Source organism: Sesamum indicum, linkage group LG12 (assembly GCF_026168435.1).
Source record: "Sesamum indicum cultivar Baizhima isolate 11 linkage group LG12, ASM2616843v1, whole genome shotgun sequence".
Taxonomy (NCBI): domain Eukaryota; kingdom Viridiplantae; phylum Streptophyta; class Magnoliopsida; order Lamiales; family Pedaliaceae; genus Sesamum; species Sesamum indicum.
In genome coordinates, this window is record NC_142668.1 from 14649800 (window position 1) to 14670132 (window position 20333).

At 37.8% G+C, this 20333-nt stretch overlaps 2 protein-coding genes across 3 annotated transcripts; one reads left to right on the forward strand and one right to left on the reverse strand.

The window, feature by feature from the left end:
• The first annotated feature begins 69 nt into the window (after positions 1–69).
• Positions 70–17535, forward strand: EMB1135 (RING/FYVE/PHD zinc finger superfamily protein). Of its 2 annotated transcripts, XM_011097532.3 has the most exons (32): positions 73–919; positions 2166–2231; positions 2325–2498; positions 2575–2705; positions 2849–2925; positions 3635–3813; positions 3962–4039; positions 5578–5710; positions 6249–6309; positions 6390–6471; positions 8242–8370; positions 8464–8607; positions 9067–9166; positions 9249–9377; positions 9959–10026; positions 10148–10320; positions 10461–10554; positions 10639–10736; positions 10813–10948; positions 11054–11160; positions 12154–12249; positions 12349–12436; positions 12530–12650; positions 12938–13049; positions 13135–13258; positions 13331–13408; positions 13490–13608; positions 14266–14319; positions 14409–14511; positions 15786–15914; positions 16494–16605; positions 17152–17535. In XM_011097532.3, the coding sequence occupies exons 1-32, from the start codon at positions 482–484 to the stop codon at positions 17184–17186; spliced, it is 3768 nt and encodes a 1255-aa protein (XP_011095834.1). In that variant the 5' UTR covers positions 73–481; the 3' UTR covers positions 17187–17535. The 2 variants fall into 2 exon arrangements, 1 of the variants encoding a protein (XP_011095834.1); XR_016063347.1 differs by lacking the exons at positions 13490–13608; positions 14266–14319; positions 14409–14511; ... (1 more) ...; positions 16494–16605; positions 17152–17535 and having other exon boundaries at positions 70–919; positions 12938–13059; positions 13331–13357.
• Positions 17506–19590, reverse strand: MC4 (metacaspase 4). The gene is made up of 2 exons (XM_011097531.3): positions 19119–19590; positions 17506–18674 (listed from the first exon to the last, which is right to left on the reverse strand). The coding sequence occupies exons 1-2, from the start codon at positions 19462–19464 to the stop codon at positions 17755–17757; spliced, it is 1266 nt and encodes a 421-aa protein (XP_011095833.1). The 5' UTR covers positions 19465–19590; the 3' UTR covers positions 17506–17754.
• Positions 19591–20333: the final 743 nt, after the last annotated feature.

Below are 20333 nucleotides of genomic sequence, written 5' to 3' on the forward strand. Positions count from 1 at the left end.
TAATAATGAGTTTTTGTTGTTTGGACAGCCGGAGAAGAATGACTCAAGTGTTTGCTCAAAAGAAGAAAAGAGAGAGATGATGTTAAAACCCAAGGAAAAAGGAGGAGGAGAGAGTGACGAAATTGGACGACTCACGTGCGGAGCGCCTACGGCGGGGGGCTGGGTGCGGGGGGGCTGGGTGTGACTCCGCCCACACGCACACAAATCAAGTGAGCTGGGCGTCCAATTCGGAGCGTGGAAATCCACGCACTCTCCAAGACTGAGCGCCAAACCCCAAATCCTATTTATTCCTTTTGCCGCTCTTCCCACGCCCGCTTCCCCCAAAAGTTAACCACTCCAAACCAAACCCTCTTCTCCTTCTTTCCCCTAAATTACAATTTCAAAATCAAATCAATTTTTCCTCGCAATTCACCACTCTCACTCTTCACTCACTCTGTCATTCCATCACCAAATCGGAATTTCGCCGTAGCTCTGTCCCCGGATGGGGCAGCCGTCTTTGCCGCCTCCACCGATTGCCCCCCCGCCACCGCTGCCGCTACCGCCACCGGCTCAAGTTGGCGCCGTCGCCACCGGGGGGTGCCAGGTGCGTTGCGCTGGTTGCAAGATGGTACTCACCGTGCTGCCTGGCTTGACCGAGTTCGTTTGCCCTACATGCCAGTTGCCCCAGATGCTACCACCTGAACTGATGCGGTCTACCCAGGCCCAGGCCCAACAGCAGAGGAGTGCTCCGGCCCATGGCATTGATCCGACTAAGATCCAGCTACCCTGTGCCAACTGCAAGGCTATACTCAATGTACCCCATGGATTGTCGCGCTTTAATTGCCCCCAGTGCCTCATTAGTCTCGCTGTTGATCTCTCCAAGATTGGGCAAGTTTTACCTTCAGTCCGTCTTCCCATGCCTCCTGAAGAAGTCAATGAGGTTTCATTCTGTCATGTCTCTCTTTTCTTCCCCCCGCCTTTTGCTTGTTTCTTGCTATATATTAAGTGTTGGTATACACATAGAGTTGAAATGCTGGTGGTCTACCGCCAGTTTTATCCTTTTGGAGCAGCAAGGTTTTTTATGATAGAAATACAAAATTTTGACCCTCAAGCAAGGAAATTCAAGGCCAGGTATGGGATGTAGTTTCGTAACATTGATTGATGTTTGACCTATTTAATGCTCCCAATGCATGAATGTTAAGTGTGAGTGAACTGTTTACCTGTGTCTGGACTGTTTTTGGCATTTCGGATGTGATTCTGATGGGTAGGTTATTTTCTGGACAAAAAGACAAAAATAATTCTTTCTCAATCAGTGGGTGGTGATCTGACATATTAATGTGTAATTTATTTAATTTAAATAATTTCCCAGGTCCCGAGTTGAGCTTATTCTGAATTCTCTCTGATAAATTTTTCTTTCATAAATAATATGTTATGGAAGTAATAAGTTTTGCAATATGCTGGCTCTTTTCATTTTAAGTTTGAACACTGTCTTTTGAGCATGGTATGCACAGTCTTACACTATTAGTGTCAAACCTTGTCTTCTACTCATTCCTTTTGTTAGATTATCATGGACATTGGGGTTATGTACACAGATTAGAACTTGCCTCTTACTATATCTTACCTTCATTTCCTTTGGATTGCCTGCGGAAGTTCAGTTAGTTGTTTCCAAACACGAAACTCAAAAGACAGTTTCTCAAACAAGCAAGCAAGGAGAGTTAGAGTTCATAGAGTTATTAGTTTCTGTCCAGTGTCCAGTACCAATCATTACCATTTAAAGGAAAAATCAATTTTGATCCTTTTACGTTCTAGTAAGAAGCTTCACTTATTCATATGGAAAACTGACATAATCAGGTCCACAGAATCTTGTAAGACAATCAATGGTACTAAATTAGGCTGTTAATTATCTTTATTAATTCACATGTTTTTACCTGTCTGACAGTCCAATTTCTGAATTATGGATTTATGATACTCTCTCTGATGGGTTTTAAATGGAATGTGATTGTACCATTTAGTATCCCCAAAATTTCTCAAAACTGGTTCTGTTGTGTGAATGACGGAACGTTATAATTTAAAATAATTTCGTGCAATGCTTCTTCACAGGCGTCTGCTACAGTATATGTTTCTCAATAAGAGTATATTTTTAAGAATTACAGTCAATTATCAATGTTTTTCCTTACTCATATCAGGTGGCCATTGAAGTGGAGCGGGAAGAAGATGAAGGTGGCTTGGTTGGAGAAACGTTTATGGATTATGTACATTTTCTTGTGCTATTCTTCTGAATTTTCTGGACTTTAGCAAATAAACGGACTAATTTTCTCATAGAAGTTTTTCCTTGTTTTGTGTAGCGGCCTTCTAAATTGTCCATTGGTCCACCCCATCCAGATCCCATTGTGGAGACATCTTCCTTGTCAGCTGTACAGCCTCCAGAACCTACTTATACTCTCAAGATTAAGGATGACTTAGAAAGTTCAAAGGCACTGTCGTGCTTGCAGATTGAAACATTGGTCTATGCTAGTCAGGTTGCTTTAAGTTTCTACGTGCAATATTTTTGTGGATTTCCAGCATCATTCATTATGAAATTGTTTTGCATGACAGAGGCATCTTCAGCACCTCCCAAATGGTGCCAGAGCTGGATTTTTTCTTGGAGATGGTGCTGGTGTGGGTAAAGGAAGGACAATTGCTGGGTTAATATGGGAGAATTGGCAGCATGGGCGCAGAAAAGCATTGTAAGTGTTTTATGAGATGTGCAGTTCTCATGTGTTTGCAGTTGCCAGAGCTCTCTTATTCACCCAGTATATTTGATCTGAGGCATTCAAGGGACTGAATTGATTTTTAGTTTTGTTACTATATCTCTAATTGTCTTATACAGGTGGATTTCTGTTGGTTCAGACTTGAAATTTGATGCTAGAAGAGACTTGGATGATGTTGGTGCTACATGCATTGAAGGTAGGGTCTGCTAATGCAAATAAGTTTTCCCAGTCTTCATTGGAAAACGAGTATTTATTTTTGTTTTCCTTATTGCAACCTTTTTTTTTTGTTGTATTTGGAGGAGAGAGAAGGTCATTTAAATGATCAGCACATGATTTTGAATTTCAAGTGTATAAAACCAGATCAGATTTTATGCCTGCGGGGGTGGGTGATTTCTCCATACTATGCTTGTATATGCTTCAAGCAGTTTGCACATGATGATAGCAGAGAGGGCTTGGGAGAGCAGTAGGATCCTTGAATAGTCGAGTTGTTTCTCATTTGACGGTGGTATATAGAGTAAACAAGTTAGCAGTTAAATGAGAATGGACTCTGAGTTTGGGATACGAAAGAAATATACCACATGTAGAGTAAGTGAAAATGCAATAGAAGAGTACACTCTTTTCCTAGTATTTTTCACCTATTTGATGGAAAAACTTACATCATTCTCATTTTGGAGAACAAAATAAGCGCTTCATTGTAGTGTAATTAATTGACCTCTGTCAACATATTGTGTTGTGTATGATGTTTGTTTCATTTTCTTGCATTTATGGCTTGCATACTTGATGTATCTATTATTGTTAATTGTAGTCTGATACATTAGTTAAACCCTTTACCTATTAACCCCAAGTTCTTTGATTCTCTGTTGATTGACAGTTCAGTTGTATTTTTTCATTATTTTCCTTTGTAGTGCATGCTCTTAACAAGCTTCCTTACTCTAAACTCGATTCGAAGTCTGTTGGTGTCAAGGAGGGAGTTGTTTTCTTAACATATAGCAGCCTCATTGCATCTTCTGAGAAAGGTCGTTCCCGTTTGCATCAGCTGGTGCAATGGTGTGGACAATTTGATGGACTCATTGTATTTGACGAGGTAGGTGATTTTGTGCAATAGACATATTTTTGACTTTTATTGCCTGCCCTTAACATGATGTCAGATGGTTGGCCTACTATTCATGTAAGGAAGACTTGAGATATTTTGTTTAATTGTTTTTTTTTTTAAATTTAATTGCTTATTTTAGTGTCACAAAGCAAAAAATCTGGTCCCTGAAGCTGGAGGGCAGCCAACAAAGACAGGAGAAGCCGTTCTTGACATTCAGGTGGTCCTCTTGTGCTTTTCCTGTACAATGTTTTTAACTTACATTCTCTAGTTATGCCGGTGGTTTACTTGATGTTGTTAATCTTCTTGTATTTGAATAATAGCAGCTCCTCCACTTGGATCCTTCCCTCTTCTCCTCTCCCCAAAACCCTTTAGTCTATACTATCTGTGGCTTTCAGTTGCACAACCTGTGGGATATAGTACTTTCTGGGATGGAGATATTGGCAACAACCTGTGGTATATCTACCATTTTTTGCTTTTCGTTGCTTCTATTGATTTCTCTACTACATCAGAGGTCCTCTTTTTTGGAATTTCCTTAGCAGAAAGTGGAAATTGTATAGCAGAGAATGACCAAAACATTGATGTATTAAGTTGGTGAAGATTTGCTTTTAGCATTTCACAGCTGTATATGGAATTTTAGTCTTTATAATTTCTGCTAGTATACCATCTTGATGAGTGGAAAGAGACAAGATGCTATACCATAGTCTTTGCGAGGGAGTCTATATGTCAACAGCTGGCTGTGGAGTTCTAATGTCAAATCTGGTTGATGACATTTAATTGATTGTGTCACTGAGTCTTGGTGATCTTAACTTCAGTTGGAACTGGAAAAGATCTTAAAACTGCGCCCTCTACTGGCAATTTTGACTGTTGCATTTTGCTTCTGTGGGAACACAAATGGAATGTAGTGCGAAAAGGAATGATAGGGAAATGCACTATTCGATCCTTGTTTCCTTTTGAAGCGTGGATAACGAGATCCATTAGGATGTCAAATATCAAGAAAATTGTAAGATCTGTGTGAAGGTGAGGTGGTCGTGGAATTGGGCCAAGTTGATTAGAAGCTTCTTCTTTATGAATGAAAAAGACAAGATTGTCCAGACCCCCCAATGATGTCTAGAAAATTTGCTGTATTAGCTTGGGATGTTATATGACCACGAAGTTTTACCATGTAAATATGTTTTCTACATCTCTCAATTTGAACAGAAGTGGAAATTTTTACATCAGCTGGTTTTTCTCTGCTCAGTGATCTTGTTGCATTACTCTTACTTCAGAAGTTTAAGAAATTGAGGTCAGAGTGATGATTTCCACTAATTGCGTGATTTGCATCATATAAATTTGATTAGTCAATGAACATCTTTTCCTTGAAATGAGTGAGTTGTTTGCATGACTCAAGTCTTTAAATTGTTGCTTGGAAGCTTTTGCTGGAAGAAAGTAGTAACAAAATCCTTCATGCCTATGCAGCATCCTGAATTTTCTCGCTTCTTTGCTACTAGACATTTTCTTTTGCTCCTCTTTCTTTGTTTGTTTTCTATGGTGCTGACTGTTTGTAGTTTACTAATGCTTAGCTTCTAGGATTCACATTTGTGCTCAGTGTCAGCCTTTGCTGCTAGATATACCTGTTAAGTTTGAACGCTAATATGGAATACTTTTTGCCAATTTCCCGTTCGCAGTGCCTATAGTTTGGCTGTAATACTTGTATAGGCATATGCTTTACATGACTTAAATGATGCTTTTTCTTGCTTTTGAATTCCTATAATGTAGGCCAGGCTTCCTCAGGCTCGCGTCATTTACTGTTCGGCAACTGGTGCTTCTGAACCACGCAATATGGGTTATATGGTTCGCCTTGGTCTTTGGGGAGCCGGAACATCTTTTCCTGACTTCCGTGAATTCTTAGGTGCATCTGGCAATCTGCTTTTTGTATATTTTACATTGTGTTCTCGTGGAATTTGAAATGCTCTTTCTAGACATGCAACTCTCTATCCTTTTTCATGCCAATTCTATCGGAGCAGAGATGCACGTTGTAAGTATGTGGGGTGAATATTATATTAGAGGTGAAGCAGTTGTTTAACGATGAAAACAATTAACACCAGAAGGGACCCATGGCATAAATGACATTTGACAACAACAATCTACAGCATGCTTTGTTCATTGGGAAACCTGCTTGTGGATTTCTCCAATTCTTTTTTCTATGTTATTCTGTGTGGGTCTGGGTCTACTCATGCATTTCTTTCTTATGCCACTCAAAATGCTATTTGGCCCCTCGGGGCATCTGATGGGGCATACATTTTGGTGTTCAGTACTATAATGACCCTTACAGCTGTAACGCCTACTTTTTAAACACGGCCTATCTTGTTTATGGTCTAGCCTGCTTCTTCTGTTTTGGCATAATGCTATAAGTGGTTAGCAACAATCCTAAGTCTGGATCTTTGCAGGTGCACTGGAGAAAGGGGGTGTTGGAGCTCTGGAACTTGTTGCTATGGATATGAAAGCAAGGTTCTTAATTAGACCATTTATGTGAAGAAAATGTGTTGAATTATTATAATATAAGTTGAAATAATACTCTTGACTTTTAGGGGGATGTATGTTTGTCGCACACTGAGCTACAAGGGTGCCGAGTTTGAAGATGTTGAAGTTCCACTAGAGGACAACATGATGGTATGGTGCATTTTTTGGTTTCGCTGCCAGGAAAATGAGGATTTCACCATTAAATGCTCTGGGATACATAGTGCCCGTTTGGTTGTGTTTTCATTTTCATTTTCAGTTTCCAACAATTGAAAATGTGTAGAAATGCTTTATTGGTTTTTGTGCGAAAACTGAGAATATATTTGGATTAGTTGTTTCCAAATATAGGTATATAGGTGCGATAATGTTGAATACACGTATATGTATTTTTGATGTGACAGAAAAGCAAGATACATGCTGACAAGAAAAGACAACTATGACAAGCCTATGTGACCTATATAAATTTGAAATTGAGAATTAAAATAGGAATGCATTCTCACTAAAAATGTCTTGAAAACAAACAAATTTCCACCTACCCAAACAGTGAAAAGTGAAAAAAATCCCATTGAAAACACAACCAAACAAGCTAATAGCATCTTTTTACCAACATTGCTACTTTTGATATAATTTATAACTAGTTGAACTTTGGGAGTGCTATGAAGTTCATGTTATATGCTCCTGTGATTTCTATGCGTCAAAGTTGCTACCATTGATATAAATATTAGCTAGTTGAATAGTGGGTTGAACTACGAAGGTGATCTTTCAGGCTCTTGTATTTTCCATTCGAATTCAATTTGGCCCTTTTTTAAACTTCACATGTTTTAGGGGATGCATTTCTTTTATTAATAAAGGGCCGATTTTATGTACTTCTCTGTAGTATGATCCAACACAGTGTGCCTTCCTGTACCTTTGGTTGTATCACTTTACTCCCTTAATAGTTTGATTATTGCATCTTTACCTCTTATAGCAGGTTTTAAAGTATGACAATTTAGTTTGATCAGTTTTATAAAATGAAATACTCATGGGAAATTTATGATACTTTTTGGTCAGACTTTTAACATCTGGAAGTTATTACAGTAAACATTTCAATTTAAAATATAACATTTAACAATAAAATAATTTTGGTAAACCGAAATTACCTCGATAAAAACTTTGAAGTCTGGCAGCCTATTCCCAAAAGATGTAGAAGGATAAATTATAATAGAAAATTTATTCAAAATATATATTCAACACTTGTATGCATTGATATGCTTAAAGTAAAACTTTTCAAAATCAAAGAACCGAATGGTTGGCATATTTTTTCTCAAAGGCAAGGTTATGAGATGACTTGTTTGCTACTTTTAGGGATTGATGTTGTTTAGGATGCTCTTAATTGATTCTTAAAAGTTTATTGTAAGAATGTCAATGTGTATCTTTTTGAGATATATTTGCTTCATGAGTACTTATTTTCTAGATTCTTGGGAATCGATTGCTGATTGTAAAATCCATCTAGATAGTTTTAGGTATGAAAATTAATTTCGCTATTTAGAGGGTCTTTTTCCTAAATTGAGAATTTATTGTAGTAATGTTGAGATACAGAAATTTCCCTAAAAACAATTCATGGTTTCATCATGAGGATCTAATTTTATGAAATTCGTTCAATTAAATTGGCAGACCCTAAAAACTGTTTCCTTAAGGCAGGGATGTCCTAAAGCATTTTCTAGAGTATGAGGTGGTAAAGTAATGCAATTCAGAGTATAATGGGTAAAGTGGGATTCAATCAGAGTACAAGAGGGTAAAGTAGATTACTCTTATATAAACATTGGTTGTTTATGAATTTGTCTATACTACTAGGTAATCCTAAACGGAATCATTTGTTTATTTTGAAGTCTGATAGTTCTTATTTGGCTATGTCTGTCTTACGAGTCTTTTTTTTGTTCTCAGGATATGTATGGGAAGGCAGCAGAATTTTGGGCAGAGTTAAGAGTGGAATTACTATCAGCTAGCATGTTTCTCGCCAATGAGAAGCCTAATCCAAGTCAACTCTGGAGACTGTACTGGGCAAATCATCAGGTCCGTCGTTAAACATTGTAGCTTGGGACTTTTTAGCATTCTTTCCCTATCTGACACTTCATTATGTTTTTGTTATTTATGTGCACTATCTAGCGCTTCTTTAGACACATGTGCATGTCAGCTAAAGTTCCTGCGGTGGTTAGACTTTCTAAACAAGCATTGGTGGAAGATAAGTGTGTGGTCATAGGCCTACAGAGCACTGGAGAGGCACGAACTGAGGAAGCCGTGACGAAATACGTGAGCCTGTTTGCTACTTTTCTCTTGGAGTTTCTGTCTGTGTATATCATTTGTCCAAAGTATTGCTTAAACTGGTATTATATTTTCTTATGGCATATTTCTGTGCATTGATTATTAAAATCTTATCTTGAGTCACGTATAGTAGTTTCTTTTGTTTCTGCCTGTGTTTTCTCATACATATAGCTCATGAATTTTAAGATCATATTATCTATTCTGAATTAGTTTTTGACTTTTCATTTTGTTTGATATCTGACTGTGCGCATCGCTTGTTCAAAATATTGCTTAAATTGCTTTTATATGTTCGTATGTCATATTTCTGTGTAATGATTATTAAAATATCATCTTGAGTCATGTATATTTTCTTTTATTTCTACTTGAGGTTTTCTCATACCTATAGCCCATGAAAGTTCATATAGTATATTCTTAATAACTTCTTTACTTTTCATTTCGTTGAGATAGGGTATAGAACTTGATGATTTTGTCTCTGGGCCTCGTGAATTATTGCTGAAATTTGTTGAGGAAAATTATCCCCTTCCAGATAAGCCTGAACCACCTCCTGGTATCTATTTATTTTATGAAGTAAAAATGTTTGTACCTTCTTTTGTGCAGCCTGAAATATTTACTTTGACTTTTATGCTTAGAGGACAGTGTGAAAGAGCTACAGAGAAAGAGGCACTCAGCTGCACCCGATGTTTCATTTGCGGGGAGAGTGAGGAAAGTTGCTAAGTGGGATGCTGAAAGTGAAGAAGAAAGCGAGTGGCAATCTGAAAGTAAGTAAAGATAGTTCTTGTGATTGCATTCAGTAATAGAGGCTGGCAATCAATTTTGCTTTCTTTCATGCTGTAGACAATTTTGACATAGCCCTTTCAAATACGACTGCATCCCGCAATCCCCATTTAATCAATGTGTTGTGTGCTCATCCATCCTCAAATTCTTTCCTCTTTACCAATAGCTCCTTCTTATGACATACACAATTTTATTTCAATTATATATTAAGGAATCATACCATGAGTCCTTTTATTTAAATGCAGTGCAGGTTCATGATAAATCCCTATTGTTTCCTCTGAATTATGAGGTTTTTGAATGAACGGATTGTAAAGGAAAGATCTGTTTGCTTTTCAGTAGTTACATGTATTAAATCTTTAACTTCCTGTACCTGGGAGTGTACAGCTTCCATATATTGGGCCCTCTCATCATCGACAAAACTGACTAATCTACTCATCAAATTATCCCTGTTAATGGAAAACATCCCATTTTTAAGTTTCACTTTTCAATATCTTTTCGCCTGTGCACTTGGGTTTTTACTTTAATGGCTTTCTTTTCATGGTTAATTGGCTTCCTGACAATGCAGCTGACACTGAACCTGAAACTGAATCTGATGATGAGTTTCAGATCTGCAACATTTGCAATTCTGAGGAGGTATTTTTTCTTGCATTTTCTCTTTTTATTGGGTATGACATGGAAGGTTTATATGGTTCTTTATCCTCATTATTTGTCTTTCTCAACGAATTTTATTTTTAACTCCTGTCCATAAATTTAGGAAAGGAAGAAGTTGCTTCAGTGTTCCTGCTGCAGCCAGCTTGTTCATCCTTCATGTCTGATTCCACCAGTTGTAGAAGTAATATCTGGGGATTGGTCTTGTCACTCCTGCAAGGAGAAGACGGAGGAATATCTCCGAGCTAGACAAGCCTATTATGAAGAACTGCTGAAGAGGTAACATTTGCGGTAAAACTTGTTATCTTTTGCATTCTTCCAATGCCATCTTTTTAGTATTTGAATTGTATTTTATTCAGCTTATATGATTTTGGTTAGCATTCTATTTTACCTAACTAGTGGACTTTGGACCTGATTAGATATGAAGCAGCCCTGGATCGTAAATTGAAAATCCTAGAAATAATACGTTCATTGGATCTTCCTAACAATCCATTGGATGATATTATTGATCAGGTATTATAATGATTAATACTGCACAAGAAGCAATTATTATTATATTCCATGCATATTCTTCTATTGATTCTGATTATGGTGCAGCTTGGAGGCCCTGATAAAGTAGCAGAGATAACAGGGAGACGAGGCATGCTTGTGAGGGCTTCTGGAGGAAAAGGTGTCACTTATCAGGCACGAAACACGTGAGTTTGGACATGCGTCTAGGTCCTTAGTTGTAGTTGCCTCTTTTGTTACTAATTCATGTTTTGTATGCTTTAGGAAGGATATCACCATGGAAATGGTGAATATGCATGAAAAGCAGCTGTTCATGGATGGCAAAAAGCTGGTAGCTATCATTTCTGAGGCTGGATCTGCTGGTGTTTCTTTGCAAGCAGATAGAAGAGCAGTCAATCAGGTAAATATTATTCTTTTATTTTGCCAGTTGACTCTGGACCATGCTTAATTCAGTATAGTCATGATTTCTGTGCATTTGAGTTGGATCCTTTTGTTCTCTGAACAGAAAAGAAGAGTTCATTTAACTCTAGAACTACCTTGGAGTGCAGACCGAGCAATTCAACAGTTTGGGAGAACTCACCGTTCAAATCAAGCGTCGGCACCTGAGTATAGGTGATTATGAGTTTCTGGTTGACTTGATCCAAACCTTTCTGACAATTGATACTGCTATATGTGCAATCATTGTCCTTTGAGGATCAAATGTGCATACAAATGCATCACAATTGTTGCATTTATTCTTTTTTCTATATTTGTACAGTAAAATAGTGTGCTGTGGAAAGTGGGTTCCTTAAATTTGCTCTTGAAGAAGCAAATCCTCACAATTAGTGCAACCTGTGTTTCGGCTTAGACTAAGAATCGTACGGATGAAGCTTTTTACCAAAGAACACAACGTTTCATAATCTTAAAAAATTATTCTCTTATGGCTGCAAGTTATGAAAGTGCCTCTTTAGATAAGATTAGGGTGCCGGTGATGTTGGAAATGCTCGAATACGTTGGAACATGCAATAGATTCATTATGAGTTTTGACATTAAGACTATATAACTATTGCCACATGAGAAGTAGTTATGGGGAAAATAGAGAAGTTATGATGTAAACTTTTGGGCTAAAGTTTGGAAGAATTTTCATAAGTTCCATCATGACTAGAACAAAGGAATTTCAGGACGAAAGTTGTTTGCCCAGAAAAAGGTTAGTGGGATGCTGGATGTGCACTATGTTGGAGGTAACCAAGCATAAAGGTAAAAATATTTGGCTATCTATTGGATATTAACTATGTCATCCAGGAATTGGTAATGTGAAGTATATCATATTCTGTTTTTGAGTATCTATAACAGGTAAAGTGCAATATAGAGTGTATTTATTACGCATAAATACATGTGTACATATATATATATGTATGTATGCATGCACAGGCACACACGTATATGATTGCCAAAGTAGCTTCTCTAGCTAAGATGCTGATTCTCTGGTAACCAAGTGAATAACTCTATAACAGGTATGTACTTATGCATGCACAGGAACACACATATATGATTGTGGAAGTAGCTTCTCTAGCTAAGATGCTGACTCTCTGATAACCAAGTGAATAACTCTATGATTCCTCACAGGCTGCTTTTCACAAATCTTGGTGGTGAACGCCGGTTTGCATCCATTGTTGCCAAGAGACTTGAATCTCTGGGAGCGTTAACCCAGGGAGACCGAAGGTAACTTCCAATCTTGTAAGAGCATTATTGATAAGCTCTTTCTCAGTAATTTTATTGCCTTACTCAGCTGTATTATGCTTAGAGCATTTTGTATTGCAGGGCTGGACCATCTCTCAGTGCTTATAATTATGATAGTGCCTATGGGAAGAGGGCCTTGATGATGTTGTACAGGGGACTCATGGAACAGGTGCTCATCTGCAAGATGTTCTTAATCATAATAAAACTTTCAAGCTCATACGCTTTATTAGAGTGCTTATGTGATAATTCTATTCAATTGTAGGAGCCTTTGCCAATTATTCCACCAGGGTGTTCACTTGAAAAACCTGACACAGTACAAGACTTCATTCTGAAGGGAAAAGCTGCCCTTGTGTCTGTGGGAATAATTAGAGATTCAGTTCTTGGTAACAGCTTGACTATCTTGTCATACTTATTGTTAAACTCTTCTTCTTCCTTGTCTCAATTTGTGTTGTGTCCCCTTCTATTATTTCTTCATCTTTTGTATAGATGCAGCGTGTAGAAGGTAGCTATTCAATGTGTAACTTTGATCTTGGTGTCATCTTTGCCAGTGTGATGCTCACACTCACTGCACAAATTCAGCTTCTTGTTGCACTTTAAACGGAATGCTGTGTCAGCACTGAACTAAAGCTTTTAGTTAGGTTTAATGACATTTCATTAATTATCTTTTTAGGTAATGGGAAGGAATCTGGAAAGATTTCTGGTCGTATAGTTGATTCGGACATGCATGATGTTGGGCGTTTCCTCAACCGCCTCTTAGGACTCCCACCTGAGATTCAGAATAGGTTTCTGAATGTACTAGTCAAGTTTTAGCTTTTTCCTTAATTCCAAAAGTTTATAAATTAACACTATATTCTGATGCTGTTGCAGGCTGTTTGAGTTATTTGTTGGCATCCTCGATCTTCTTATTCAGAATGCACGTGTTGAAGGGCATTTGGACTCTGGTATTGTTGACATGAAAGCTAATAGGATTGAGCTGCAGGGAACACCAAAGGTTAAATACTATGTGGTTTTGTGGATATAGTATCCTAATTCATAGAGAATTAATTACATTCACATTTGGCAGACTGTTCATGTTGACAGTATGTCTGGGGCGTCCACTGTGTTGTTTACTTTTACGTTGGATCGAGGAATGACATGGGAGGTATTTCATCTCTTTAGATATCTGCTTCTTGGTATCGATTGATCATAGTTACTCTTATGTAACATATTTCTTTTTGTGTAGTCTGCTTCCACATTGCTTGAGGAGAAGCAAAAGGATGAGTCTGGTTCAAGTAATAATGGATTCTATGAATCAAGAAGAGAATGGATGGGAAAGAGGCATTTTATATTAGCATTTGAAAAGTATGGATTAATATCACATGTTTAATTACCTTATGAGTACAAGCATTATAAAAGTCTGGCATGTGTTTACTCTCTGTTCATGGTTTTAAGTACAAGTAATCCACCTCGTACTCAGTTCAGAAGTCTATTACCCTGGCTACGCATGTTGTCCTTGCTAAAAACCTGATGGATTCTAGCCCTTTGACAATTTACATTGATTATTCATTTTAAGTAAAATTGTTATTCGTAGTACGGCACATGGGTGATGCTTATGTTTCCCAGTCCAATTTTAGGTGGTCGAAGGATATATTTCCAGAAGAAAAGCATCTACTTCCAATGGATGTATTCTCAGTTGCATTGTGCCAATTGTTAGCTTTATATGTCGCTTGTCGCTAGATATTAGACCGTTAATTTCTAGTAGCACAAAAGCGCTTGAGAATGTATCTTTACATTGATAAGCAATTTGAGCTAACTTCTGCAAACGCCTTTTTATAGTTATCATTTATTTCAGCTATTTTTTCAGTCCCGAAGGTTTTTTTTTACTGTTTTAACTTTGTTTCAGTTTTGTATTATGCCTAATATGTAAGATGAATCTGTGTATGGGTGTTATTATGCATTAAGTACAGATTACGCTATTTCATGTCCTGATATTGCTCTTTGGCTTTGTGGATCTTTCAGTTCTGCTTCCGGAATGTACAAAATATACCGTCCAAACCTCGGGGAGTCTATCAGGTCCCTACAAAATTATCATCAGGATTTGACATTATTGCTTTCTCTTTTACTTTCTCTGCAAGGGTTTCTGATGTTGCTTTCAATTCCAGGGAGATGCCTCTAGCGGAACTAAAGGATAAATACAGAAAGCTGTCTGCTTTAGAGAAGGCTCGTAGTGGCTGGGAAGATGAATATGAAGTTTCGTCCAAACAGGTAGATATTTCATTAGTTAAGTTATTTGCATTACTGAAAAAAGGTAAGTCATTTGACCAAATATGCCTGTTTGTATTTTACCTAAGTTGTGTTATAAAGTATAAACAGGTGTGGTATAATTTATGATTGATTACTGAAGAATATAGTAAAAGAATCCGATACATTTCAGAGGTTGCTTCCAGGATGCTTGGTTCTATATTTTGGGCTTTTTCTTTGGGGAAGAGTTTTCTTGGAAAAGGTTTTGTAAATTATTGGTTTGGAATTATTGTTTGAATTATCCAGGAAATGTTTTTAACTGGTAAGTGGTGTCACATCAAGTACCTTAGTGATTGGAAAATGTAATACATATATTTTAATTGATGTAATAATTTATATATGTATAAAAATATGAAAGAAAAATATATTTAAGGGGATGTATATATTTATGTATTTACCTAGTAATGATTATGAATCATTTTATAATATTTGCGACAATAGGAAAATGTTTAAAAACGTGGATACATGTAGAAATGTCTTGAAAATAGATCCCTCTCTAAAACCAGGAAAGTGAACCAACATAACTGTAGTTACCACAAACTGTGTTTGCCAGAGCGTTTTAGGGAAATTTCCCAGAACCGCTGACATACAGACCTTGCTCACAGATGCACACATCTATCTATTATGCATTAGTTCCACACACGCACACGCACACGCACACACACACACACACATCCCCATATATATATATGTAAATGTATGTCGATTAAAAAGATGTTATATACTACAAGTCTACAACTTATAACACATATATATCATCTGATCATTATTCATATATACATATATACCCGAATTGTTTAATCATTGATGTGACTTGACTGGCATATAATAATATAAATCAATCTCCTGAAGCCGAAAATACCTCCCAAATACATCAATATTCTCCTCTACCATCCCACGACCAATTTCTCCAAAGAAACTTCTAAAGAAAACATGTCTAAACCTACATTTTCTCGACTACAGGAGGCATAGTTTCTTTTCATGGCTAACACTTTATTGTACTTAAATGGTTTATTTTCGTTGACAGTTTCTCTTTATGAGAACATTTTCTTATTAATCTTATTAATGCAAATACTACTTCTGGGAAAAAAATCCTATGTGTTTCATGAATGGAAATGTACATCCAATCTGAATGGATCTGGCTTCATTTTAGAGATTTAGATATGGCTTTGTGGACTTTGTTATTCTGTTGTGGCAATTAATTAGCCGCATAGCTTACTCGAGATTTCACCTTGCAGTGCATGCATGGTCCCAACTGTAAGCTGGGCAACTTCTGCACTACAGGTAAAAGGCTACAGGAAGTGAATGTTTTAGGCGGCCTCATTCTTCCGGTTTGGGGAACTATTGAAAAAGCGCTTTCCAAGCAGGTAATGCAACTTTTGCTTTAGTTGATTTTTTGAATAATGAACTATTTCCAGGGAAGCTATCATAATGTTTGGATTCGTTTTCTGAGTGTTTTGTTGTGTTTTGGTTGAGATAGAAAGAGAAAAACAAAGATAATAAGTGTGTTAGAGATAGTATGTATGTTTGGATTTGTTTTTGAAGATAATTTAAAATAAGTATTGTATGTTTAATGTTGTGTTTTGGGAGACAAAAATTATTATTCATTGTCAAATCATAGTCAAATCATGCCTTTTTATATATATTTATGTATATGTATGAATTTATGATAAAATAGTTTAAAACACGGTGTTTTCGAATGATGACAAACATTGGGTATGTTTTGACTCGTTACGGAGATAACTTGAAAATGAAAACAAACTTAGTGTATAGTTCCTCATGTGGAAATCTAACTGATGAAGCAATGGAATTTTTGCCCGTAACCAAAAGCATAAAGCTAAAGACATATGTTTGGTTGTTCTTATATGCCTGCCATCTTTTCTTTAACATGTGGATCTTTTAGCATTTCTCTCCGTAATTGATAGAAACATTGATATCTTTTACAGGCTCGCCAAAGCCATAAAAGGATCAGAGTTGTGCGAATAGAAACCACCTTGGACAATCAACGAATTGTTGGATTGCTCATCCCAAATGCAGCCGTGGAATCGGTGCTTCAAGGTTTACTCCTCTTGCTATATTTCTTTTTCTCTTATAGGTTCTGTTGTTACATCTGTAGTACGGAGCATATTCTACTTCGGGTTTATCATATTGCAGTGCTTTTTCTTTATGGGCATTTACGAGTTTAAGCTTGTTGCTTTCTTCTTGTTTGGGGTGGGAGTGGGAGGTAGGTGGGCATATGTGTTGCCACTCTATAATTTAACACATTACTGTTTTCTCATTTACTTTCCTATTACATTTCGCAGCTCTGCAGTAATATGGACTTCCGAATGTGGAAATCATATCTGTAAAATTTACATGTTATGTAGTTAAATTTGAATATGATGGGGGAAATAAGCTGCATCTTTTTTGAAAATCCCTAATAATGGAACGGTCTATGTGAAATCCAAGATAAAATGTGTTTTTTTTTTCTTTTCCCTCTATAGCAAAAGCTGCTGCCAGAATGTAATAGTTTTTGGTGTACTATTAGTTCCTGGTTTAGACAAAAATAATATAAACTGAATGTCAGTACTCAAAAGGTTAACCTTAAGAATGGTGTTCTGGCAGATCTGGCCTGGGTTCAGGACATTGATGATGAGTGAGAGCCAGAGGTAAAATGTACTTTTGCCATTTCTCCGAGAAGGGGTCTTAATCAACTTATGATTTATGCTGGGAGGTGCTACAGAGTTGCACTTTTTGACTTGCTTTGGGCGAGGCCAGCCATGAGCCGGCAGTGAAAGAAATGTAATTTTTGAGTTTTGTGGTCAAACAACGTCAATGCATATAGCAGCATTGTCCATATTCCATTATTTAGGGCCCATTCCTCGGCATATGCATATTTGTTTTTTGTATATCATATGCATTATTATAGTAGGCAAGATAAGAAGATTGTAACATTCACTGTTCATCTCAGAGAATATATATTCAAATACAAAGCCCTTTTGCTCCTTACCGCTTAAAATTACAAAGCTCATCATCAGACAACTCCATTGAAACAAATTTATTGTACATTCAACTGATTAAGCGCAGAACAAGTATGGATAAACACATGCACGCTACACAAATATGACCGACTGAAGTAAATAACCATGTTCTCAGAAACCACCCAGCACTAAAAACAATCTTTTTACCCGCACTCAGTATATCAGAAACTGCCAAGGCAAAATCCCATTAGCAAACGAAAGGAACATCAACGTGATAATCACTGCAGTATAGTCCTGGACGCTGAGTGAAGCCTTGTTTCTTCAACAGCTCCCTGGCTCTAAGCACCAGTTCTTGGTTACTCACTCGGCCATCCGATTCTGCAATTATAGTCTGAATGGCATTGCTCAAAGCACCATAAGCTTCACTGGCATGTCCTGATGGGCTGGCATCCGCAGATGTTTGGTCTGTCTGGCAGCCGCTAATGAGGATGCCACTATCAGGTAGGCCTCTTTTGGTTGCCCCAGCATACACTTCTTGCTTGCTTCCAACATGGGTTTCCAGAGCAGGTTTTGCATAGCCCTCGTCATTCTCTTCGAGCTTCTGCTGCAGAAACTGCTGAGCCAAGCTGCCCACCATTCCCAAAAACCCACCGCCTTCACCCTCTTCCTGGCCATGGCCTTTCAGTTTGCTGAAGATGACATTCATAAATTTCTTAACCTTTGGGCTGGCATCATCCCCAAATACATCAAAAAGGGTAGGCCGCAGTTTGCCCACGTCAATGTCGTCCTTCCCAGTTTTTTGCTTGAGTAACTCAATGAGAGTTGAGAGTGGCAAAGATTTGTTCTTTACATAGGCGTGACCTTGATTTCCATCTGTTATTTCTTCTTCTCCTTCATCTTCTTGGTGGCGCCGCTGATGGTGGTGGCCGAATCCCAATTCAGATGGTATGTGAATACCGCGCGATTCAATTGCATCTTCAACGCTTCTACGTAGGAAGTTCTTGAATCCAAAGCCTGATTCATGGCCTTCTTCCCTGACCTGTTTAGTGCTTTCTCCAATCTGCTCCTTGGCCTCATCAATCAGACCTCCGCTGTGACAAGAATCGGACACAATGGTGATCTGGCATCCCTCTGGTACTTTGTCAACCAATTCTCTGAAATCATCATCTGATGACAAAAAGGTCAAACCATTATCCAACAATGACCCTAAGACGACTCGAATTATTCATTACTAAAAACAAAATCTATATTCGGAAATCCCAAGAATTATGGGTTGCTTTCAATGTAATGAAATTCAGATTAATAGTCCTGTTCAGCACAGATAGGAGCCATTCCATCTTGCCCAGGAAAACTGCAGTAGATACAACATAAGATTGTTTCATGCTACCCTAAATCTGTACTTGATCCGACATGATTACGGAAGAAGGCCCAATTCCTATTTCTTTCACTTTCATCCCCTTCTCACGGTTCACAATTCACATCCACAACAGATTCAATAAAAGAAATTAAAAGATCTACAACCCCCAAATCACATAAAGCATAAACCCCCAGAAGTACAGTGATTGGTTATCATCATCATAAGATAAGAGGGAAGGGAGTGTGACCACTAACCAGTAATGAGGTTCATGTCAGTTGGGACAATGCACTCATCATAGCCGGTATCATCATCCTCGCCGGTCTCTGCTGGAAGGCGGGTACCGTGACCACTGTAGTGCACGAACAGAAAGTCCCCCGGCTGGGCGGAACTTACCAGATCGGCCAACGCAGCACGGATATTCCGGCCAGTTGGCTGGGTGTAAGAATCGTCAGTGTCAATAAGCACCGTGATATCCTCCTCGGAGAACCCGTAACGCTCCACAAGGCAAGCGTACATCCGTCGAACATCGTTGATGCACCCCTTGAGCTCCGCCTTCGTCCCCGGATAGTTGCAGCCGATCAGCACCGCCCTCCTCGCCATAGTTTATTATCTTCCGATGTAGAAAGTTTCCGGATATATGGGGTGTTTTGCACAAAGCGTTGAAACCTCAAGAATTGATCTGCTTTTAATATGATGGTGGTGGGGTCTGGGGAAGGTTGAAAAACGCTTATCTCATTTAATTCTTCACAGTGGTTTAAGATCTTGAACGATTATACTCCTCTAACTGCCTAAATTGCATATTTGGTCTCACAAAAGAGGTCGGTAACCTTTTCGGTGTCGTAATTTATTTTTAATTTTAAAAAATTAAAAATAATTGCAACGTTGATCTTATATTTAATTTTCCTTCAATATTTAACCAAAAATTGTATACCCAGCGCACGTGCTGTTATGTCAGCTCGGGTCACGTCTTTAAATTATCAAATTACTCATATTTTTAAATTATACATATTCTAAAAAATATAATATAAAAAAATATAAAATGAAAAATAAAAAAAATTGACCAACGGACAGGAGATTGGCGGTGGGTAGGACGTTAAAATGCTCGCCGTCAGATGGGCTTCCCAACAATGGTAGACTCGCATCTAGAGGTGGTCGGATGACGGAGCATAAAGCGATAGAAGATGGAGGCACAGGTCAAATTCTTTTGAGAAAAAAATAAATATAACTAATCAATGGATTAAAGATTTTCGATGGGTGAGGAATCAAAATGTTCGATGTTGGACGGGTTTTTCAATGGTGATAAGTTTGGGTCAAGAGGTGGTCGGATGATGGAGAAAAAAGGGATAGAAGATGGGAGCGCGGGTGTTTTTTGAGCAAAAAAGTTAAGATGACTTGCCAACGAATTCGAGTTTTGCATTGGGTAGGGTATCAAAATGCTCGCCGTTCGACTGGCTCTCCAGTGATGATAA